The sequence below is a fragment of the Citrus sinensis genome, chromosome 3 (assembly GCF_022201045.2).
Source record: "Citrus sinensis cultivar Valencia sweet orange chromosome 3, DVS_A1.0, whole genome shotgun sequence".
Classification (NCBI taxonomy): Eukaryota; Viridiplantae; Streptophyta; class Magnoliopsida; order Sapindales; family Rutaceae; genus Citrus; species Citrus sinensis.
In genome coordinates, this window is record NC_068558.1 from 4,793,269 (window position 1) to 4,817,335 (window position 24,067).

At 35.9% G+C, this 24,067-nt stretch overlaps 3 protein-coding genes across 5 annotated transcripts; 2 read left to right on the top strand and 1 right to left on the bottom strand.

Annotated features, from left to right (window-relative positions):
* The first annotated feature begins 51 nt into the window (after positions 1–51).
* LOC102625348 (uncharacterized) lies at positions 52–17,626 on the top strand. 2 transcript variants are annotated; one of them, XM_006477014.4, is made up of 35 exons: positions 52–624; positions 703–796; positions 983–1,077; positions 1,191–1,708; positions 1,864–2,074; positions 2,218–2,532; positions 2,760–2,910; positions 3,067–3,204; positions 3,955–4,036; positions 4,327–4,613; positions 4,733–4,846; positions 5,168–5,427; positions 5,612–5,860; positions 5,967–6,122; positions 6,805–6,942; positions 7,076–7,309; positions 7,594–7,712; positions 8,095–8,218; positions 9,412–9,573; positions 9,682–9,829; positions 9,933–10,033; positions 10,838–10,990; positions 11,824–11,871; positions 12,410–12,517; positions 12,789–12,863; positions 13,504–13,554; positions 14,076–14,219; positions 14,344–14,474; positions 14,732–14,819; positions 15,373–15,432; positions 15,511–15,763; positions 15,858–16,009; positions 16,445–16,515; positions 16,893–17,049; positions 17,226–17,626. In XM_006477014.4, the coding sequence occupies exons 1-35, from the start codon at positions 460–462 to the stop codon at positions 17,385–17,387; spliced, it is 5,514 nt and encodes a 1,837-aa protein (XP_006477077.2). In that variant the 5' UTR covers positions 52–459; the 3' UTR covers positions 17,388–17,626. The 2 variants fall into 2 exon arrangements, with proteins under 2 accessions (XP_006477077.2, XP_006477078.2); XM_006477015.4 differs by lacking the exon at positions 52–624 and having other exon boundaries at positions 712–860.
* A 203-nt stretch (positions 17,627–17,829) lies between these two features.
* Positions 17,830–21,761, top strand: LOC102614545 (subtilisin-like protease SBT2.5). The gene is made up of 9 exons (XM_025098363.2): positions 17,830–18,188; positions 18,325–18,475; positions 18,670–19,067; positions 19,209–19,304; positions 19,468–19,537; positions 19,717–19,999; positions 20,132–20,466; positions 20,565–20,832; positions 20,965–21,761. Exons 1-9 carry the CDS (start codon positions 18,052–18,054, stop codon positions 21,666–21,668), a joined length of 2,442 nt encoding a protein of 813 aa, XP_024954131.2. The 5' UTR covers positions 17,830–18,051; the 3' UTR covers positions 21,669–21,761.
* Positions 21,762–21,889: 128 nt separating this feature from the next.
* LOC102625810 (uncharacterized) lies at positions 21,890–23,564 on the bottom strand. Of its 2 annotated transcripts, XM_006477016.4 has the most exons (4): positions 23,472–23,564; positions 22,998–23,321; positions 22,232–22,414; positions 21,891–22,132 (listed from the first exon to the last, which is right to left on the bottom strand). In XM_006477016.4, exons 1-4 carry the CDS (start codon positions 23,484–23,486, stop codon positions 22,073–22,075), a joined length of 582 nt encoding a protein of 193 aa, XP_006477079.2. In that variant the 5' UTR covers positions 23,487–23,564; the 3' UTR covers positions 21,891–22,072. The 2 variants fall into 2 exon arrangements, with proteins under 2 accessions (XP_024954128.2, XP_006477079.2); XM_025098360.2 differs by lacking the exon at positions 23,472–23,564 and having other exon boundaries at positions 21,890–22,132; positions 22,998–23,465.
* Positions 23,565–24,067: the final 503 nt, after the last annotated feature.

Below are 24,067 nucleotides of genomic sequence, written 5' to 3' on the forward strand. Positions count from 1 at the left end.
AAGTTAATTTTTTGATTGATATCATATTTAATGCTTGTCTATGTTTTTACCTTAGAGCCCATTATTATACGACAGCACATAGGGACGCTCACGTGAATTTCGAAATCCATAGCAGTCAGAACCCAATTAGGGTTTATCAATCAACCGCCACAGTTTTGCGGGGGAATTATAGAGCCGTTACAATTCAAAACCTTCACATTTCAATTGAACTACACCGACTGAGACGCGTTGGGGTTTACTGTTATATCATCCAACGGCCTTACGGGCGACGGCCATCCCGCCGTTAGGCGGAAACATAGAGCCGTTATAAATTCAAAAACCTTCACATTTCACCTGAATTACGCTAAGTGATAGAGCGCCGCCGTTTTAATTAGGGTTTATATATCCAATCGGCATAGCGCCATCAGGCCATTGAGGATAAAAATATAGAAGTTGTAATTCTAATATTAACTTGCGAAGATGACTTCAACAGAGACCAGTTCAGTGGGCTCTTTGGTCTCTTCACTCGTAAGTAGCTTTAAACTAGTACCTCCAGCGGCTATTCCACCAATGTTGGATTGCATTTTGGCATCAACTGGTTCTTCTGCATCAGCTATCTTTTTTTCTCTTCTTGATCTCTCCAAGGTATTTAATTTTAGAAATAAAAGTCACCTTGTCATTTTCATGAAGTAGTTGAACATGCTTTCATGTTTGTTCACACAGGATGCTATTAAGGAGGGTCAGAAATTGGATTCTGATCAGTGTAACTACATTGCATCAATGGTGGGAGCACTGTGTCATCTTCTCAAGACACTCGGTGAGTTACTGGCCTTGAGAGTCCAATTCAAGGGTTGTCAAAACTAAGTTGTTTCTTTACACTTGTACGTGCCACACTCTGTTTCCTAGAACTACTTATTTGTTTTCGTTATTGTTCATCAGGTTGTTGGTAGTATGATTATCTGAATTTGAGTTTGCTAAGGGGCGGGGTATATTTTCATCGCAGGGGCAAATCATGATGCTTTTCAGTCATTTATGTGGAAAAGTTTTATTCCTCTTATGAAAATGAGACATGCATTCGAACCTGAAATGCTCAACCAGGTAGAATGGTTAGCTGTCTTAAGGCTTGGAATGGTATTTTAGCTATTACCTGCATCTGTCTTTTTGTCCGTACTGAAATATTTTCTGTTTGCTTTGCATGCTCTTGATCTTAGATTTCAGAATCGTTCTTCGATGTTGTAACCAAGACTAATACCTGGATAAATTTGGAGAAAACCTTGGTGCCTTGTAGTTTTAGTTCAGTTGGTTTTTCCTTGGGTGTGCTTCAAAATGAAGAATCAGATGCCATTGAATGGGGTTGTTGCTCACCTTTCCAAGGTTCAAAAGGCGAGACAAATGCTTCAGATATGGATAAAGAGTGCATGCTCTCTCTATCTAGGTCAATTACATTGCCAACATCATGCCATATTTTAACCTTAGTAATGGATTCTGCTCTAAGAAATCTTCAAGCTGCTCCAAGCACAGATTCACTGTTGGAAAATGGTTGTTATGCAGAAAAGTTTGCTGCTAATTTGCTTTGGTATTTATGTAACACGACAGAGCGATTACTTCTGCAAAGTGTGGAACACCGGTCTTGTGCAATTGCCTTTCTCCTTCCCATAATTCTCAAAGCATTTGTTTCTCTCCACTCTTCGGAAATCTCATTCCATGGGCATATATATACACTTTCTAGGTAGGGGAATATATATATATATACTTTCTAGTTAGAGACATACAGCATGCATATAATGCTCTGATTTGCATGAGTTACCTTCTATTTTTCCAAGGAATATGCATTTTTCTTTGTTTGTAACTTTTCTATTATTATAATATCTTGTTTGCTTCCAGGAAGTGCTTCTTTAAGAAAATTTGGAAGTGCTGCAGAACCCTATTTTCTCTTGGAACTTTGGAGAGGAGAGATGCCTTTACAGTGCTCTCTCTATACCTGTCTTATTCTTCTTATACAGAGGGATCTGAAAATTCTGATAGGAGTGATAGAGGTGAAGAATTTGACATAAGAGCTGTGAGAGAGTTTTGGGAAGAAATAAAAAGAGGTTTGGTACGTGCCCCCAATCTCCTTGCCACTTTTTGTTATCCACCCTGAGTTGGTGATAACCATGGCACTTCAGATTCTTTGCTTCGCCTTTGTTTTGATTTATTTTGCGAAGATTATTTAAAAAAAAATTCTTCTATTCTTGTTAGGTTGATGAGGAAGGCTTAGTGAGGAAGCAATCGTTACATATATTGAAGGCTGTCCTGCAGATACGTGGAGAAAACCAAGGCCACTCTGGTGTTTCAGATATGAGATCACAAGGAAAGAATTCAACTGCTCGAGGTATGACAAAGAGGGACCTTTGGGCTGTCAAGGAAGCCAAGTCACTGGGGGTAGGGAAACTCTGCTATTCAACTGATTTGGCCTTGAAACAGGGTCAGCAGCAGTGGGAGGCATTCATACTGCTGTATGAAATGCTTGAAGAGTATAGTACTCACCTCGTGGAAGCTGCTTGGAATCACCAGGTGATGACACCTATTTTCTTCATTTCTCATTTAGTCATTTGATTTCTCAAGAACTTTTTATTAAGATAAAAATATAATTTTGATGATCTATATAGAATGCAGTCATATGACATAAGACTTGATGTATAAGGTAAATCAGCATTATGGCTTATGGGGAATCATTCCTATGGAAGTCCGAATCTCAATTCTACACAATGTGTCTACTAATTATTTATTGTCTGTCACAGATAACCTTGTTACTTCAGTTTTCTCTTCCACATGGGAACCTTCCAGGCTCTACTGGCAGAGCACATCAAAATTGGATCAAACCTTCAGGCGAAATCTTTGATTGGTTATCAGTTTTGTGGGAACGGGGTTTTTGTCATGGGAATCCTCAAGGTATCAAAGACTTATTAGCTCAGTCATTTAATTAGACTTATCGGGTTTGTTCATCTGAGGAGTCACTTTACCGTAAACCATATTTTATTAATTTTAATATAATTCATCTCAGGTTCCCTTATAATTGCTTCTTTCTGTCCCCTTTGATTTGTGCAGTTAGATATATGATCATGCAGTCATTTTTGGGCATTGAGTGGAAGAGTTATGAGAACTGTGCAAAATCAGTACCTGAAAGTTTTGTTCTCGGTCCATTCATGGAAGGATTGAATGACCCTGTCCACCACAAAGATTTTGGTTTGTTCTTAATTTGACTGGTCCTGGATATAGAAGTTACTCATCAAGCATATATTATCTTATTTTACTATGTCAGAGGAGATAACTTGATAGGAATATTAGAATAGAGAAGATTGAAAGTAGTTGTTTCATTATTCTTTTTATGTATTCTAGCTGACATACTTCTAGAAGCATGACATGTATCTGCCATGTGCAACACAGTGGCTATGCTCAAGTATTTATGACACATTACTGAAAAGTCATTTTCTTGAACGAATACTACGGTATACTCCTTTGGCATATTATGTCTGGTCTTATCTCTTGGGCACTATTAAAACTTGTTCTTATAAATTTCTAGAGTCTCCAGCACATTTACTTATATTTTTATTTGTTATTCTTTCTTGGTGGTGTTGGGTTGTGGGGTATTTGGGATGATGAGAGGCAGGGTGAGTGGATATTTCTCTTGCTTGAAGAGTGCTTAGCTTCACATCTGCTGAGGTTTTTGTTCCCTTTGATTTTCCACCATCACTAAAGTAGCGAGAAAAAAGTTAAAACTTCCTTTGTGGGTTAACCAATGGCTCAATACTATGGTTATTGGAAGAGCTGTTGGTATTTCTTTTGGTTTCTAATGTGAAGCTGTTGAATATTCCTTTCAGATAAAATAATTTAATCTCTCGTTTTCACTGTCCACCTTGACTAGCCGAAGAATAATTTAAAAAGATCATGTTTCAGCAAATTTCCTTTGTAATATTTATGTATATTTTTAATCAGGCACAAAAGGAGTTTACTCTTCAAGGACCATTGAACGTGCAGCCAGTTTTTTACATCAATACGCAAGTTTCCTAGATACAAGGTAAGCTAGCATGTCGTCGATGAATTTTCATTTTGTAGCTTACAAGTTGAAGAACTAAGGTAGTTGTCTTGTTATCAGATTGATATCTTTCTCTAAATGATATTGAAACAATGTGTTCATTTTAAAGCATTTGTTTGGGATTATGCCTGGCATGTTAATGAGTTTTTGTTTAAAAGAGTGCATTAATTGGTTGTTACTTCCTCAACTTTGAAGTAACTTGTATGCGATTTTCTCTGATTGTTTAGGTTGAGGAAGTGGTTGATGTATGTGCATGTATCTTGTCATTACAGGAAGCAGATTGCATTTTTGAGCAATTTAGCATCTGTTGCTAAACAGCAATCGTTTGGTAGAGTTGGGTTGATGGCCCTTGCAGAATGCATTGCTTCCGCTGCTTGTGGAGTTGCTGCACATATTGAAAATAAAGCAGAATGTTGTGGAGATGCGTTTCCTGAAAAGGTCCCCGAGGAATGTTCTCCGGAAAATTTCCCTTGCAATGATAAATCAGACTTGTTGGATATTCTGAGATTTGTTATTGAAAGCAGCAAACAACATTTTAATCCTAATTATCGTCTTCGAGGTCTCTAATTTTGTAATCTGGTTAGATTAGGATATTCTTTTTGGCAGTTTAAAGTTTAGACCACTGTTGATTACAGTTTGGAGCATGCCTTTTGTGATACCTATAGTTGTGGTTTCCAGTTTGTGAGAAAGTCCTGGAGGCAGCTGCGTCTTTGATGTGTACATTTGAGGTGCCCCTAGAGATACTCTTGCACTTCATTTCAGCACTGCCTCGAGAATTTACTGATTATGGTGGTATGTAAGCGCTTATGCAACCTATTTACCATTTGTTTCCAGCTTGCTTCTGTGAAAATCTGTTTCATATGCTAACTTATCGCTCTTGTGTTATTTCATTCCTCCTCTATTTAGTTTCAAATTGAAATGTTAGTTCGAAGTATTGTTTTACCATTTTCTTGAAATGAGTAGCTTAAGTTGTCTTTTTCTATTTATTTGTTTCTTTCACCATAGACTTCGGTTTAAATTGAATTACTTCTGTTTTATGGGTTTTAAACTTTTAATACACATTCTTTAATAAGGATGTCACATCTATGATCTTTCTCTCTCTGCTACTTCCAGGTTCCTTAAGAGCAAGAGTACGAGAATGGCTTTCAGGGTGTAGTAAGCAGCAGTCTGCCAATAACTGCAAAAGCCGGATGCTGGTTTTAAAGAGTCTTAATGACTTCCCAATTAGTTTTACAAGTCATCCAAGTTTGAGCAATGCTTTTGTTACTTGTGATGATGAAGACTTAGATTCTTGGGAATCAAAGGCAAAGAGATGGGCAAGAGTGTTTTTTCTTGTAATCAAGGATGAACAGGATTTAGCCTCTGTACTAAAGGTTCCCTCACTTTTAGCGGCTCTACTAATTCTCTTACTTCTTTCTTTCTTATTTCTTGACATGTATGCGTAGGAATGTTGTTAAATGTTCAATTGATGAGTAATGTATAATGCATTTATATTTCTGCTGCATTTTAATATGCTTTTAGTACACTCTGACACTTGTTTAATGCTGGCTTTTACAGTTTATTCAAAATGGTGGTATCAATATCTGCAAACAGAGCAATCATGTACGTTGTATCTCCATGAAGTTTCTCATCCTTACCCTGAACTTCCTTCAGGAGATCCAGATAATGCAGGAGAGATATTCTGAATGTGGAATAAGAATCAGAACTAAATCAGAAATTGACTCGCTTAAGACAGTGGATCAATTTTCTTATGCAGAAGCTTCCATATTTCATGAGAAGTTAGCGAACCTTTTCCCTAATGTTTTGGTATTAAGAGAATTAACCATTTTAAAATTTATTTTCTAAATAATGTGGTTTACATAGGACTTCTTATTAGTGGTATTCGTATACAAAGTTTTATTTTGGCATGCAGGAGGAGCTGGTTTGTTTTTCCAACTTGTCTTGTTCAATATTTTGGTCCAATATTGCAATGGAGGAAACGAATCTGCCCAGTTCTGTGATAGGAAAACTCGGAGGTCCTAGTCAAAGAAGGTTGTCATTTTCCACTACCACTGTTGTCTTGCAAGCTGTAAGATTACGTAATCTTCAGATATCTTCAGTTTAAGAAGTTTCTCGCCTAATTTGAGTGGTTTTGGCTTTTCGTGCCATGCTTTTAGTCTTCTTCTCAGTAATTCTCTTGGAGTTGAGTGCATCTATGCTGTTGCTGTATGATTTATTTTAGGTGAAGCTTAAGCATGGTCTATTTTCATTTTTCATATTTTAATTCGAAACTGTTATCCCACAGGTCTTCTCATACTATTCTCAAAGAATTTCGTATTCTCATGTATGCCAGTTCTCTATTTCATGTGTTCTTGCTTATTATATGTGGGTGGCTGCCAGATATCGTATATTATGATAAATATCTTTTTTTCTCCTCTGTTGTTTGAATCAATTATCTTTCATGGAAATCTGACTTTATTGACCTTAAAAGATTTTGAAAGTGCTTGTACTGAGTTAAGCTTGTTCACTATAATTTTTATTTATTTATGTATTTGTTTATTTTTATTATTATTATTATTATTATTATTATTATTATTATTATTTATTTTTATATATATCGTTATTCTTGGCTTAAAACTGGAAGTCGGGTTCGGACCAAAAGAAAAACAAAAGAACCACCGAGACAGTCTTTTTTCAATACATGATGCTTCAATTGAAGTGCAACTGTTGGATACTTTTCTAAAGCTAAATATTTTTTCATGCCTGAGAAGATAATGTCTGTGAAAGCTGTTGCATCAATCTCATCGTGGTGTGCAAGGTTGAAAAGAAATGCTTCAATAGAATTTGCTTATGACTTCATGTGGAACTTATTCTGGAAGACTATTCAATCTCCAACTTCTGATTCTGAGGTATGTTTCGATTTGAATGGACTTTATTTTGTATAATTTTTGTCCAAAGTCGCAGGAGGGGTCTTCTTACTCTTAAAAGTTGTAATATTTTTTTTAAGTTAATCTATTAATAATGTGAATTCTCTGAATTCAGACTGGAGCGGAAGTTTGTCTTGCAGCATATGAAGCATTAGCTTCGGCTCTGAAAGCACTAGTCGGTCCTCAGGCTTTGTGTTTCTTCAAGAAAAATGATAAGTTAATGCTATCAGCAGTGGAAGGCAAACCTTTGTTGGATTCATGGGTTCAAGCTTTTCTTCAGAACATTAATGCTCTTCTTGCAGCTGGTGTTTTAGCACGTGCTCGACGAGCTATTTTGCTGAACTGGAAGGTTAAGAAGCTCCTGTTTTAATTGTTTGTTTTTAATTTCTTTTCTGTTTGAACCTTGCTGTTCATTATTGCATCTGCAAATTGGCATCAATTATATCAATTGTTTGTGTTAGTTGTTGTGAGTATGGCTTACTTCCTTCTTAATGTCACTTTTATCATTTATACTATTATACATCCACAATTCTACTTGTAATCTTCATTTATTTTCATTGTCTTCCATTTTTGAGATATTAATGATCAAGTAATTAAGTAAAAGATCGTAACCGTTACTTTTGCGTGATTCAGTGGCTTTGTCTAGAATCTCTGTTGTCACTTCCTTATTGTGGTCTTGAGAATGGAGCGAATTGTAGCTATTTCTTCTCAGATGATGTTGTCAGATACATATTTAATGATCTTGTGGAAAGGTAAGAAGCATGTACTTATATTGTTGATTTAACATCATGTTTTGAGGTTGATGGATAGTTTTTTAAGACCTTTTGCAGTAGTTTACACTTTTGTTTTCTAAACCTAGTATCAGAAATTTTCATTTGGATGACTGCAATTACATGTAAACACATTATGGTATACCTTAATTTTTAGATGGTACACCTTAATACAATTGGAATTTGCATTCCCTTCCGAATTTTGAGGCAATGTCATTGGCAGTATATTATTTTACTCTAAAATGAAATGTGGCTGGGATTATTTGAAAAGTTTGTAGAAAGTAGTGGGAAATTCACTGACCTTCCTCTCTTCTAAAGTCCAAAGTTGGCTTTTTCTCAATTTTTTTTTTAATTATATTTGCAGCCTTGAGAATGCAGGGGAAGGTTCCCTTTTGCCCATGCTGAGATCAGTTAGGTTGACCTTGGACCTTTTTGCTTCTGGTTCATCGGGTTCACTTGTTTCCTCGTGCAGAGGTGTGGATACCCAGGTTCGCTACATCATTCCCGCATGGAGCATGTGCTTATCTTTTATTCTTGGCATGTGACTATTTAATGGGTTTTGGGTGGGTTCACTTCAAAAGGTAGAGAGTTTTGGAGATGTTCAGTTCTGGCCAGTTTTTGTTTAATTTGGCTTGAAACAAATAGTAGGATTATTGAAGATTCTGAGAAACACATAATGTTTTTGTGGGAAAGTGTGTGATTAATACCTTCTCTTTGGGCCCAGTTACTTAAGGAATTTGAATCTTCATTCATCTAAATTGTGAAGCGGTGTTGGCTTAATTCTGCGTTTTTAGGTTTGTCTTTTGTTCTGAGATCATATAGTCATATAGATACTAGACTTATTTGGTTATCTGATCAGCATTCAACTGTATATGTCTTTTTGTGATCTTTAGCAGGTTCTTTCTTTGTGGTCTCATTGTTCACTTTTAGTGCATTTTGTTTTTCTTAATGCAATTTTCCTATTAAAAAAAGGGGAGCGGGGTTGTCGGTTTGGGTGGCAAGGAGGTTTTCACAGACATCTTGACTTTCTGGTTGCACCAGTTTAGAATTTTTCTCGTCTCTCTCTCTCTCTCTCTCCCCTCTTATGGATAGGGTTTAGCTTGTTGAGAAACGTAAGGGTATTGTTTGCGGTAGTGAAATTTATTTGTAGAGAGCATTCCCATGTCCCAGTTTTTCTCCTTTTTTTCTACTCTCTTGAAAAGCTTATTTTATTTCTTAACATTTATGAACATTGGTTGGTTATATTTTTCCCCTGTTGAAGCAAAGAACCTAAATCATATATACTGTGAGGAATTCCATGATTTTCTTGGGGTGCTGATGAAAACTTTTATTGGTGGATTTTGGCAATTGTGAAATCTATTTTTCTTTTCTTCATAGTCATTTTTCAACATTTTTTGTTTCTTTGATGAGAAAGCGATGCTCATATTTCATTCCAGCGTTAGTGGATTTTTGAACTTCTTTTGTTAGACTTCCTGAATATATACTTCTTGATCTACTTTGACAGAAACAAAAGATGGCATTTTTTTTTCATTGACCCAATATTTAGTCATAAGTGTTATTTATATTTTTCCCTTACCAGTTTTTCTACAGAGTCTTTCAAGAGCCTTTTCTTTTTGTTCTTTGACTATGATTTTTTCAAATGAAAGAGACGATCTAACGACACTCAGTTCTCTTACTGTAGATGATGTGGCATTTGGTTCGTTCCTCTTGGATATTACATATCAGCTGCAACAAGCGAAGAGTTGCACCTATTGCTGCTCTTTTATCTTCTGTCTTGCATTATTCCGTGTTTAGCGAAGAGGAAATGCATATGATGGAGAATACACCTGGGCCTCTGAAGTGGGTGCGTAATTCCTCTGTGTGTCTATATTTTTTGTTGACGACTTACAAAATTTGTTATGACAAAAACATACTCAAAAGTGATTGGTACCTCTGCACATCATTCTTGTAGTTTGTTGAAAAAGTTCTTGAGGAAGGCACCAAAAGTCCCCGTACAATTCGTCTTGCAGCATTACATTTAACTGGGCTCTGGCTCACCAATCCCTGGATCATAAAGTACTACATTAAAGAACTCAAGTTGCTAACACTGTATGGTTCTGGTGCGTCACAGGCTTATATTTGTATTGTTTTGTATCTAAAAGTTAGTTAACTTTTTGTTTTTTATACTGTCAAATCACTCTTTACTTGAAATTTTCCCTCTAGTTGCATTTGATGAGGATTTTGAAGCTGAATTAGCAGAAAATTATGATGCAAAGACTGAAGTATCCTTGTTGGCCAAAAGCCCAGTTCCTGAGCTGACTGAAGTAAGCTGTCAAACTTATTAACTTATGTTTATGCAGATTTAATTTAATACATTCCAGTTTTTAACATTACTTTGAGTTAATTCTTTGCAATTGACTATACAGTTAGCTGATATGACTTTGTTGCTCTGCTGGGGTCTGGGAAATTGGGGTTTCACGTAGTAGGAATTTCTTCTCTTATATCAAATTAAAGGGCATAGAGTTGAAAAATGTAATTTCAATCAATCACATGCTTATGGATCACTTGAATGCCGTACCTTAAATTTTAGAGATATCTGTTGATGTCTTTTGTAGTAAAGGAGGAACACTAGCACAATCCTCGTAAACTCAAAACACGCGAAAAGACGATGGAGTCTGAATGTAGAATGTTATAGTGCTTCTTGTTCCACAGCATGTTTATGGATGCCAATCATTCAGAGATTCTCTTGATTATTTGGCTTGTAACAGTTAGTTATTGTCAAAATATTCCACAATTTTTCCTATTAATCAAAATTACCTTGGTCAATTGGGTGACTGCAGATTGCTTGATAAAATAATAGTCAGTTAGTAACAATATGCTCATGGTCATTCTATTGTGTGGAAAATGCAAAGTGATTGAGTGAATAATGCTTTGGATTCCAATTTGTATACCAACTGACACGGCATTCATTTATTGGATGGTATAATAGTAATTTTACTAGTTATGAAATTCACCATCCAATAGATGAGTAACACATGTAGTTGGTATACAAATTGGGATCAAAATGTCGGGATCCCTATTTTCTGAAATTTTCAGATTAAGGCTTAATTGGCGGTTTTTCTTTTCAGGCATTTATCAATACAGAGTTGTATGCACGCGTATCTGTTGCTGTCCTTTTTAGCAAGCTTGCTGACCAGACCGAGATTGTGGGATCAGCAAAAGAGTGTCAAGATGCTCTCGACTCTGGCAAATTGTTTCTGCTGGGGCTTCTTGATTTTGTGGTATTTTCACTAGTTTTGGTGTTGTGCATTAGATTGATACTCAGACTTTTAACTAGCTTCCAAAAAAATAGGAAATATATAATTAGCCAACATAGAGAAAAGTAAAGATTTGCTGCTAGGAGAAAATTTAAGGATTCAAGTTTCTAGATGGAGAAAATATCACTTTTTCCACATGGGGAACATGGTAAGATGGAATGAAAAAGGATAGTACAGCCGTTGAATTTACACCTATTTATTTCTTCTATTTAGTAAAGTTTCACCTTTTAGGAAAATGTTGAATAGTCAGGCTGGTAAAACCCCATCACAAAAGACTAATACCATTATTTTGATGGAGTTCTTTCCCACCAGAATACTTGTGAAGGTAAGGTGGCTTCTCAGGAGTCTTAACCCTTCTTTTGTTACTTTTAGTTAATGAAATAAGATCTATTACCTAGACTCTACTGCTGACCTAGAAGTACCCTCGTCAATACAAATATTCTGTATATTGTATTGATATGATTGTTAGGCACTATATTTAATGTTAAGCCAAGACGTAGTGCGAAACACCGTAACATAGGGAATATGTTACTGATATTTATTAATTCACCAATGATTCTGCATCAATAGGATTGTGGGACCAGAATGAAGAAATTGATGTTAAAGAGGGTTGAGCATTTACAAATTCCATGCATGACATGTGCCAACAGTATTCTGCTATTTATATAAATTAGAAAAAGAAATCCCACATAGCTCCTCTGCAAATGTTGTAGATGGGATATGTATGTTTTTTAACAGATAACTGCATATTGATTCTGTTTACTTGATCACTCACCATATTGATTTTGTTAATACAGGTAAATGACAAGGATCTCGCAAGAGAATTATATAAAAAGTATAGTGCGGTAAGGGATGTATGTTTATTCAGTTTGAATTCCCTATAAAAGTTATAGTGCAGTAAGGAATACTTCAGAAGAGTAGATAGGTTTCTTGTTGGACAAGAGTTATGTATTGGTGTACTTTACTAAAATATTAGAACTCTAGTGGACCATGACAGTGGTTTATCATACTGTTTTGTACCCAATTTTTAATAACTAAAAAATGTATACTATTTTCAAATAGGGAAAGAAAAATGTAAAAGTAAAAGTAAATAAATAAATTGTGAAAAGTTGGGAGTTGGAGTTCAAAAGGTATAAGATCATTTTGAGAATATGACAAAGCAAGCGCATTTTTAATGTTGTAAAATTTTTGGATTGTGTTTATGGAAATGCATCAGTGTGTTAAATGATCCTATTGAAAGTTGGTTAAATTTAAATAATAGTTAAAGTTATACTTGATCAGATGCTCTAAAAGGTCAGTATTTTTGTTCTAACATTGATGGTGATTATTTGGCATTATTCTTGTAGTTGATACTATGTTTATATCTACTTGTATTTTCAACAGATCCATAGGCGAAAAGTTCGTGCTTGGCAAATGATATGTATTTTGTCACGTTTTGTTGATAACGATATTGTTGGGCAAGTGACACATTTTTTGCATATATCTCTCTATGTAAGTAAATGTTACTTTATGACATCTGACATTTCTCCTGCAACATATTTTCACATTATATCTATTTTGACCAATAAATAGCATTTGATGTATAGCTTCCTACATGGACCAAGTAATATCTATGAGTTCATTGTGCATTGATGTGGTGTTGTTTCAGAAAGTGTGGAGCTAAATTTATTGTTTTACATTCTACATTCCCATGTAACATCATTTTCTCATTTTAACATTGAAAATAATAATAATAATAAATATTTTTTTTGCCTTTTTGCAGAGAAACAACTTACCCTCTGTTCGTCAATACTTAGAAACATTTGCAATTACTATTTACTTGAAGTTTCCATCACTGGTAAGAAATTTTTATAAATTTTCTGGCAGATCCAGCTAAATTTTCCCATTCTTAAGCGAGATACAAATAAGGGATACCTTCAGTATTATTATATTCCACCTTGTACCTTTTTCTGTCATTATGAATGCAGCTTTAAGTTCCCTATTAACAAAAAGTACAATGAAGGGGTACAGACCTCGTACACAGGATATGCAGAAAATGGGCAATCTAATGATTTAAATAATACTAGTTATTTATACATTGGATATGGACATATTAGTAACATCAATTTTCTATTAAAGAATTACAGAAGTATTTATTTTAAACCTGGAGCTCAGATGCAACTCAGGAAAATTTATTGTCTTTTCACTCACAATTATTTTTTAATTCTGAAAGGCATGTTCTTCCGTAGTAGGTTCAGGAAGTTTTTTTCCCCTCCTTTTCCTCATGTTTTTTCTGTTAGGTGTCAAATACTTTTGTAGAACTTAAACTTCTTTTCTGAGGTTTGGATACTTCATGCTTGCTGTACTACATAATATTTGTCCTGTTATCCAATTATGGACTAGTTATGTTGTACCTTCTAGGTATCAATATTTAATTGGTTTCAAGAGGGCTGAATGGATGATTTTGTTAACTCCTGTATTACTTCCTCATATCACAGGTTGCGGAGCAATTAGTTCCTATTTTACGTGATTATGACATGAGGCCACAGGTAAATCTTCTCTTGGTGTTAGTGCACCCATTTTCTGCTGACATTCTGATTCCTGCAGTCGGATAGATGCTAGACATGATGCAAAATTGTAAATTGTGATTTATATGTTTATGCAATTATCGTGAATTGGGAAAGATACTGCAAAGTGGATGCATGGATTGACTAATAGTGTAATGTTATTACTTAAGAACTTTTTGTGTCAAAATCCTCATATGAGCATATTGTAATTGCCAAATAAGCTTTGATTTGTGGTTTGGATTGTTGATCTAAGTATCTGACTGTCTCATGGCTTAATTATCTTGATCTAATGTTTGATCCTAATCGAGGCTTATAATTAACATTTTCTGTGTTTCTATTTTCTTTTTAAATACATTCTGTTGGTATTCCACTGTACTAGATCTCTATTTCAATTGTATGTAAATCTAATATCGTAGACTTGCATTTCCTTGGTCTGTAAGGAAGGATGACAAACTTTAAAAATTTATTTCAAGATCTGATTGAACTTCGGGCAATAAACGCAGGCACTTTCTTCCTATGTGTTTATAGCTGCTAATGTAATCCTCCATGCCTCCAAAGCGGTTCAATTTAGGCATTTGGAAGACTTACTTCCTCCTATAGTTCCATTATTGACCTCACACCACCATAGCTTACGCGGTTTTACCCAGGTCAGTTTATTGTAAAGCTGATGAGTGAAACTCTTTTTTTTTATCCCCTCTTTCTTTCTCGTTTTACTGATTTTGGTTCTCAGATTATGTAGTCATATGGTATACTTCCAATATTATTGTGCAGTTGTTGGTATACCAAGTTCTTTGCAAATTGTTTCCTACTCTGGACTTTGGTACCTCTCAGAAAATGCCTTTAGAGAAAAGTTGCTTTGAGGATTTGAAATCCTACCTGGCAAAGAACTCTGATTGTACACGGTATGAATACCTCTACAATATTGTCACGTTTAATTAATAAGAAACTGTTCAAAACTATCATCTATTAAATTCTTGTTTGTAATATAGCTTCTGTATTTGCCTGAGTCAAGATGTATGTATACGGTTTGTGGATGTGACTAATTTAGAAAACCTTCTGTTCATGTTTTTTTTTTCTCACCCCAACCTTGTCATTCATGGTTTTAGTTGTATCTATATTTACCGTTTGTAATACCATAATATATTATTTCTTGTTTCAGCTTGCGAGCATCAATGTCAGGATATCTTGATGCCTATGATCCCAATCTGTCCATTACTCCAGCTGTAATTTTTGTCAATCGTGATAAGGTTAGAGTCTTGTTGATTGAAGTTGCTTAGAATCTCGATTTCATCTTTTAAGAAACAAAAGCATAGGTCAATGATGATTTGAAGTGTGGAAAAAAAAAAAAAAATCAATAGCTAAGCCTCTAGATTATTCTACCAAATAGAGTGAATTAGGCAGAGAATGTTATATACACAAATATATACACGAATACATATTTTCATGCATTACTACTGTAAAATTTCCAAAAATATTACAAGAGAAGCATAATTGCTGGGACTGTGTGAATAGTTGTGGCTGATCACAATAGTAAAGCTCAGCTTCCGAAAACTGACCTAAAGCAGGTGATGTTTGAGCAAGTACTTCTCTACTTATATTACAGTGTCATGCTTGTGTTATGAAGTCTTTAATATGAAATTTTCTAGTTTTGGGAGAATGTCAGCCAAAGCCAACGGAGACATGTCAATAAATAAGCCATATGATTTTCACTGCAGATGAGTTAGCATTTTTCCCTTCATTTAACTTAAATGATGTTTTGGTTTCCTGAATTTTCTTGTTCTCTTTTTGGCTTGAATGAAGGAACTCGAGTTTGAATGTGTTCCAACATCCCTCATGGAGCAAGTACTCAACTTTCTAAATGTGAGCATGATTTTTCCCACTGCTTTATTTCTCTTCTCTTTATTCTGGGATTGGAATCTCATTTTTTCAGATTTTCAGGATGTCAGGGAAGACCTGAGATATTCAATGGCAAAAGATGTTGTGACCATCAAGAATGAGAGCTTAAAAATTGGTGAAGATCCTGACTGTGCAGAAACACTTTCTGATCTTGACAAAGACGAATCATTTTCCCAGCTGCCTAAAGATTCATTGTTAGATTTTCAGAAAAAAATTACCCTCCCCAAACATGAGAATCAAGATAACAGTTCCAGTTCTTTCTTCGGAAATAGAGAAGCCTACAAACAGCTTCTAGGTATGTATAAACTTTGATGCTGTATTAATTCAGCATTTTTCATATTTCCTACATGATCTTAATGGATCTAATTTGGCTGCTATGTGGAAATCAGAAATAGAAAAGGAAGATGAACTTTTCGATCAGGTATTGCAGGCTAGGAGTCTGGCTATGGAAACAATAAGGGCTAGTAGACAACAGTTTGTCCTTGTTGCATCATTAATTGATCGCATTCCTAACCTTGCTGGATTGGCACGGACATGTGAGGTATGATGTTGGATGCTTATCGTAATTTTAATTGATTTGCTGAATAAGGCGGTAGTAGGGCAGTGTCAGACGTTAACCTGAGGAGATTTAGCAATGCAATGATACCGAGAAAAAAAAAATAGAAATTATTCATAAATTTTTGCCACAGTATTTCAATTTCTATTATTTCTAGAAAAATAGACTAAACATGATATGGGATTGCCGTGCAAACTCAAGAAATCAAATATCTTATCATTTTAGAGGATATAAAAGTGGAATATTCTTGTATCTAGTTGTGGGCCTCTACAGACTAAAATAACATATTTGTTAGAGGAGATTTTCTAATATTTCCATATCCTCCTGTCCATCTGCCATGGGTGGTGCTCTCTGTGTTAAAGTTTTTTGTTATTTTTATTTATCTTATGTTTAATTCATGCCCATTATTGTTCGTCGCAGGTATTTAAGGCTTCTGGATTAGCCATTGCAGATGCAAACATATTACATGACAAACAGTTCCAACTCATCAGGTATTGATTTTAAAGTCGGTACACTTTGTTCTGTAACTCTGCTTGTTCTATCGGCTGAATCTTATTTGCTGCTGTTCCTCGATTTAATTTGCTGCTATTTTGTGAGCAGATTCATTTTTGTGCATCTTTTCAGTATCTAAGGTGATAGCTTTTTTCTTGCCTATGTGAGTCGCAATGAAAGAGTTTATAAATAAAAAGCACATGGGATCTAGACTCAGTTGTTATGAGAGCATCTACTCTTTAAAAGATTTATTCAAGTGGTTTTTCATAAATGCTTCTATACTTGTTATGTAATTAGCATATGTAAAGTAAATTCATTTTTCAGGTTTTGAACTGTGTTTCCTGATCAAACCATTTACAAGCATTTCATTTTCCAGTGTGACAGCGGAGAAGTGGGTTCCTATTGTTGAAGTTCCTGTTAATAGCATTAAGCATTTCTTAGAGAGAAAGAAACATGAAGGCTTCTCTGTCTTGGGGTTAGAGCAGACTGCAAATAGTATACCTCTTGATCAGTATATGTTTCCCAAAATGACGGTACATCATCTAAATCTCTTGCCTCTTCCCATTTCGAGGGCCTCTTTGCATTTTTTAGTTCCAATAATCGTTATTGAAAGCCTTCTCTTGAATAAATTAAGTAACTAAATAATTAAACAATCCATACTTGTGGACATAAATCATCAGAAGTAAACTTATGTCATCTTCTTTGGCAGGTCTTGGTCCTTGGGCGTGAAAAAGAGGGTATACCTGTGGACATAATCCACATGTTGGATGCTTGCATTGAGATTCCACAATTGGGAGTTGTTAGGTCGCTGAATGTTCATGTCAGTGGTGCCATTGCCCTCTGGGAATATACCCGACAGCAGAGATTTTAGTAGTTTCTTTAATTCTTGATGGAAATTCTTCCATATGTACACATGGGGTACAGACGTTACCCCTTACATCAGTGTTAAGGAATCACAGGCCAAGTTTTACCCATTATATTGTCGTTATTCATTTATGAGTGTATGTTTAATTGGGGATCTGCAGAAACTAGGTTCCCTTCTCATTATGTAGACATCACAGAGTTGTTGGATGAATGCTTGAAATTTTATTTATTATGACATTTTATTTATTTCTTTCATCAAAATTACCGGTTCAATATTTTACACCTCGGTCAAACAAATGAAAAGACTGTGTTTGCCGTTAAAAAAACCAGCAGTATTGCATGGGACTTTAGGAGAAATTATTTAAGGTTGGTTTTGGTATATTGCTGGTGAAATTTAACTAGGGTTTAAATAGGATTCTTCTTGTAGAGAGGAGAGAGAAAAAGGTGTTCACAGTTCACCTACATTTACCAGAGCGGTTTGAAAATGTGAAAGACATGGATGCACCAGTGCATGACTTAGCTGCATCTTTCCATTTCAGCGCCCAGGGATATTAATAGGGCGAAAATGAGTTCTTTCCAATGGAGAGATCACTACTGAACCAATTAATTTTCCTGCAGGAAATTTTAGAAAAAGCTGCTTGAATAAGACACCTATAATCTGACTCTTAGCAATGGCTTTCTGCACCTTTATTCTGCTCTTTTCTTTCATCACAATCTGGGATTTTCTACCTTTAAATGCCAAGGTTTTCATAGTTTTAATGGACGAAGAACCCGTTACTTCTCGGAAACTTGAAAGATCCTATGACAGGTTTGTTGAAATGGCCCAAATTATGCTAGTTTTTTCTTTTTTGCTTTTTCCCTTTTCTGTGATGACCTTTCTTTTGTAAAATCTGATGTGATATCTTTTTTGGCTTTGGTCAATAACTATTTCAATACTACCGTAGGAATGAGACAGATGCTATAGTGTACAAAGAGAGGATCAGCGGCGGGCATGACAGATTCTTAGAGTCTCTCCTCCATGGACATTCCTACACCAAACTCTACAGCTACACTCATTTACTCAGCGGGTTTGCAATCCACATCGAGTCTGAAGAGGTACACTAATTCATTGCAAATTCAGCTTTGCAGGATCAAAAACTCAGTCACTATCAAGCTAATAAATTTAATCGGACAACCTTAAATGACAGATTTATGACTGAACTTCTAATACCTGAATAAGTGGTGGATTAAAAAGTGAAAAAAAAATAATTCAAATACATATTTTAAGAATGACAGAAACTTTTCTTCAGGCAGTCAGCACTCTCCAAAATGCAAAGGGAGTTAGAATCATACATGAAGATATCAAAATGGAGAAGCTCACAATGCATACACCAGAATTCCTTGGAATTCCTGCAGGCGTTTGGCCAACTCTGGGGGGAGCAGAATTTTCTGGTGAAGGGGTGGTCATCGGTTTTATTGATACTGGCATCAATCCTGAACATCCCAGTTTTGCCAGCCATTCCTTCAGAGGGAATCAAAGCATTAGTAAATTTAAAGGGAAATGTACCACAGGGAATAGGTTCCCATCAACAGCATGCAATAGCAAGATAGTAGGAGCGCAATATTTTGCACGCGCAGCAATTGCTTATGGTGATTTCAACTCTACTCGTGACTATGCATCTCCCTTTGATGCCGATGGCCATGGAAGGCAAGTTATGTCACACTAACAAATTTCCATTTTCTATTATTATTGTTGCAACAGATTGTAATTAATGCTAGTATGGCAAATAATAATATCATGCATGAACTTCTAATTTATTTGCATTGCTTGCATCTATGCTCATTTCAGCCACACAGCATCAACAGCTGCAGGAAACCACCGAGTACCAGTAATTGTCAGTGGTTTCAATTATGGATATGCCAGTGGTATGGCTCCAGGAGCAAGGTATTTAATAATAATAATAATAGTCGAGAATAAATGAGGAGGAAGATGCAACGGCAATTATATCCTTTTTACAGCTAGAACTAAATATTTGCTCCTTTTTGAGGCATAGTATATGTTTATTTTTTCAATTATGAGTCAAATTAGGATCGGGTTATTTCAACAGGATTGCTGTGTACAAAGCTCTTTATACTTTTGGAGGTTATATGGCAGATGTTGTGGCTGCTGTTGATCAGGTCTGTGAGTATGGTAGCCAATGAAAAATCTTTACATATTCAAATCAATTAGATGAAATATCCAGATAATCTAACCTTTGTTACAGAAAGGTGAAAAAAGGCAGAAAAAGTTATATAGTCTTCATAAGTTTCTTTATTTAAGTGACTATGAATTTATTCTATAATTTTGCTTGCTCCAGGCAGTGGAAGATGGAGTTGATATTATAAGCCTCTCAGTAGGGCCTTCAGCAGTCCCTTCTGGTCCTGCTGCTTTCCTCAATGCTCTAGAAATGGAGCTCTTGTTTGCTACAAAAGCTGGAGTTCTTGTCGTTCAAGCTGCTGGCAATAGTGGCCCTTCTTCCAGTTCAATCCTTTCTTTTAGCCCTTGGATCACGAGCATTGCTGCTTCTATCACGGACCGCAAGTACAACAATACAATCAAGTTAGCCAATGGACATAGCTTCTCTGGCATAGGGCTTGCACGTAAATTTCAGTTCCTAAATGTTCTAATTCGTAAACAAGATCACATTTTCTTCCATCCTGAAAAAAATATTGCTTTTCTGATTAACTTCTAGTGAAGTTGGATATTTATGCTTAATTACCATCATTATGTAGCTCCAACATTAGGAAGAGTGTATTATCCGTTAGCGGCAGCTGCTGATGTCTGCCATAGGAATGTTTCAACTGGTATCTTCTCACTTGAGAGCTGTCAATATCCAGAGCTCTTCATCCCAGCTCTAGTTCGAGGAAAGCTAATTATCTGCACATATTCTTTTGACTTTGAGAACGACGATGCAACCATTGCAACTGTTGCAGACAACATTAAGAAGATAGGGGCTGCAGGATTTATACTCAGGATGGACCCTGATCAAGATTTTTCGCCTAACAAGTTTAAAGATATGGCCCTAGATGTCCCGGGAATTATCCTCAACAACATGCAATCTTCCATGGTATAGATTGAAATTGTTTACATTCCAAAGCCAGTGAACTAATACCCCCAACTACCTAAAATTATTGATATATGAATTGTCATTGTCCAACTATGCAGGATTTATTGGAATATTACAACTCCCACACTATAAAGAGCAGGGCTGGACAGGCAGTGGTTTTTCGTGCAAGAGCAAGAATATTAGATGGAAGGCGGGCAATTTATCATGGTCAAGCACCAGTTGTGGCATCCTACTCTTCTAGGGGTCCTGATGTGAACAATGCACTTTTGCAAACTGCTGATGTCCTTAAACCAAACATCATGGCTCCAGGGTCCTCAATTTGGGCTGCGTGGAGCCCCAGTAGCGAAGGAGATCCAAATTTGAAAGGTACTAAAAAAACAATTTTTATGTTGTCTGGTAACATAAGAGAGTTAGATGAGAAATATTGGTAACAAATATACAATTTTTCAAACTTCTGTCAAGGAGGCTGAATTTTTGCATATTTGTTATTCTGTCCAGGGCGGAACTTTGCACTGTTATCTGGTACTAGCATGGCTACACCTCATATAGCTGGTGTTGCAGCTTTAATCAAGCAGAGACACCCCAAGTGGAGTCCTGCTGCTATCACATCGGCAATGATGACAAGCGCCGAAGTAACTGATCATTCTGGTTCTCCCATTTTAGCACAAGATTATTCCGACTCTCCCATTTTAGAACACGTTCTAGTCCATGCTACCCCATTTGATTTTGGTGCTGGATTCATTAACCCAGCTCGAGCCATTGACCCAGGACTCATATTTAATGCCCATTTTCAGGAGTATGTACAATTTCTTTGTGCTGTTCCAGGTGTTGATGATGACTATGTAAGACGAGTAACAGGATATGGATGCCCAACTGAAAACCAGGGATGGTGCTCGGATTTAAACACACCAAGTATTACCGTTTCAAATCTTGTTGGGTCAAGGAAGGTGATTCGAAGAGTGAGAAATGTCAGCAGTGCTAATGAAACTTACACGGTGACCGTGAAGGAACCATCGGGTGTGAAAGTATCTGTTTCCCCGCAAGTATTTAAGATAAGGGGACTGGCTTCAAGGGAGCTAAAGATTGTACTAAAAGCCACCAACTCAACAAGAGCTTACTCTTTTGGGGCAATGGTGTTGCAGGGGAATAATAACCATATTATCAGAATTCCTATAGCTGTCTATGTGAGCACCTCGCTGTAAGAATTTTTTCGGAGTTTGGATTTGAAACTTAAAACTGTGAGGTGTCCCCTTCAGTAGATTATACATACGGAATGGAGGTGCATTTGAATTACATACCTTTAGTGAGACATAAGCTTTTTGAAGATAATTTGTTTTTTCATTGCTCGCAGAACGTTATTAATACTGCCAAAAAGCTTAGCAAAGAGAGAAATAACATCCCATTAACTATTAAGCTTATCTGATCCAATTGAAATTGAAAGATAAACAACGTGAAACCAAAAAAAAAAAAAAAGTGTGTAGGAATCATTTAATCAATTTCCGAAGGTCTCTCTAATCGTATAAGTGGTCTCAAATGGGTTTTTCTTCTATATATCAAATTTTCTGAAGGTACATAAGCCGGCACGACAACTTGGTTGAAGCTTAATTTACCTATGCTTATGTAATGTTGAGCACAGTTTTGGAATAAATCCCCTCTTTTTTGGTACCTGATGAAGAAGAATATTTTGTTAAAACACATAAGTAGCTCACAGTCAGGAACGAAATGGTGTATAATTTTGCATTGGCGCTAAGCTTGCTTCTCTCACCTTTATGCTTTTCATAAGAGCTTTCATTTTATTGGTTCCAGAACCACTTGGCTTCTTTTTCTTCCCGTCTTTCTTCCCCTTGAGGCTTATCAAAGATCTGATGAAACTTGGAATCAATATTTTCCAATCGCCAAGACAAGTAGGAGTCTTTGCAGAACTTGGCTTTCTTTGGACAGCAACAGTCTGTCAACACGAAAGATTCCAAAAACCACTCTCTCAATTACAAAAACAATACTTTAAGTTCCCAACAATCAGAATCTTACTACTATGATACCAATCATCCCCTTGAAACAATAATGAAAGTTTCTAAAATTAGATTAAGGCAACAGTTTAAGAAATGTTTTCTTGTGTATAAAGTATAGTAACAAGAAGATCATTACTAAGGTATGTGATTAATTCAATTGTGACACCAAAGTTTTCCCAAGAGGACAAAAGGCATTTCAGAGAGCTGCTGCTGCTTGGGATTAAATTTTATATCTTCTTGCAAGCTGGACCCGGTTCTCTGTTTTTCTAAACATACATTGCATCAACGGAAACTAATCCCATCTAATTCATCCATGTGAGAGCGCATGGTTCAAATCACAGATCTCTTTCATATACCGGCACAAAAGATTTTATTAGTTAAACCGACTAGATGGCCGCCCCGAAATTAGATAAGAATGCATGTATACTGAAGGAGTCGTAAAAAATCTCTAGCCCTGACTCTTCTTTATACAATTTAATTTTATGGCCTAACTGTGTATGCAAGAAAAGATTAGTGACATACCTTGGGTGAGGGCGGCTGAAACTTTGAAGATGTTGGTGTTGGCTTTGGCTTTAGCAACAAGGGAGTGGATGCAGCTGGTGATGGTTGAGGAGATTCCCTTAGAGTTCGAGAGTACTGAAGAAGCTCAGCTCTCCTATTATACCCTTTTCCTGATCCTGCAGAATCAAGATCATTATAAAGACAATGATAACGGTGCTGATGACGATGATGGTGGTGATGATGATGATGATGATGTTGTTGTTGACGACTTGCTGCAATCCTTCTCCTCCTCGGCTTCTCTTCATACACGCTGATCAATACTCCCTTTTCTCTGCAAAACTTTGCCTGAAAATTCACATCACCATCCATATGTATGCATACACGTATATATCACAGTAGTTGATCAATTCCAGTCTCTCGCTTTATCCACATAGCTGGTAAAATATACAAAATAAAACACATGAAGTGATGAGAGAACGTAGAGAGCTTATTTACCATTTTGGTTGGCATGTTGAATCTTGAGCTACCTAGAGATGAAGATGATATTATTACCCTCTTCTGCTTGTCTTGTGTATATCAGCATTGCTATAATATATTACATATTTGATGTACAAGTTCGGATTTTGCATATATTTATAAGGGAATAACAAGTGGATCCCTGAAATTTTAAGTTTTATCAAATCCTGACATAGTCTGACTACTTGTATCAAATAAGTCTCCAGGTGGGTATCCTCTTTTTTTTTTCCAAATATTTCATACGGGCTTGCTTAAGTTAAATCATAAATGCTTTGCTTAGAGACCTAATTGATACAAATTAAGAACTATGTCCTTGTTAGATAAAATGTAAAAATACAGGGGTTCATATGCTATTCTGCTATAAATTTATGTGTTCATATATTTGCATGCCCAGGAATTAATTGAAGCATATATATGTATAATACGGAGATGCCAGGCCACAGAGAAGAGGCTAGAAGAAGCCTTTGGTTTGAACAATCAATAAACCGAATACATTACTAAATCTTAAAGTCCAACAAAGGTAGAAATAAAAAAAAAAAAATGCATATTTGCATGCCGTATATTATGTATAATAT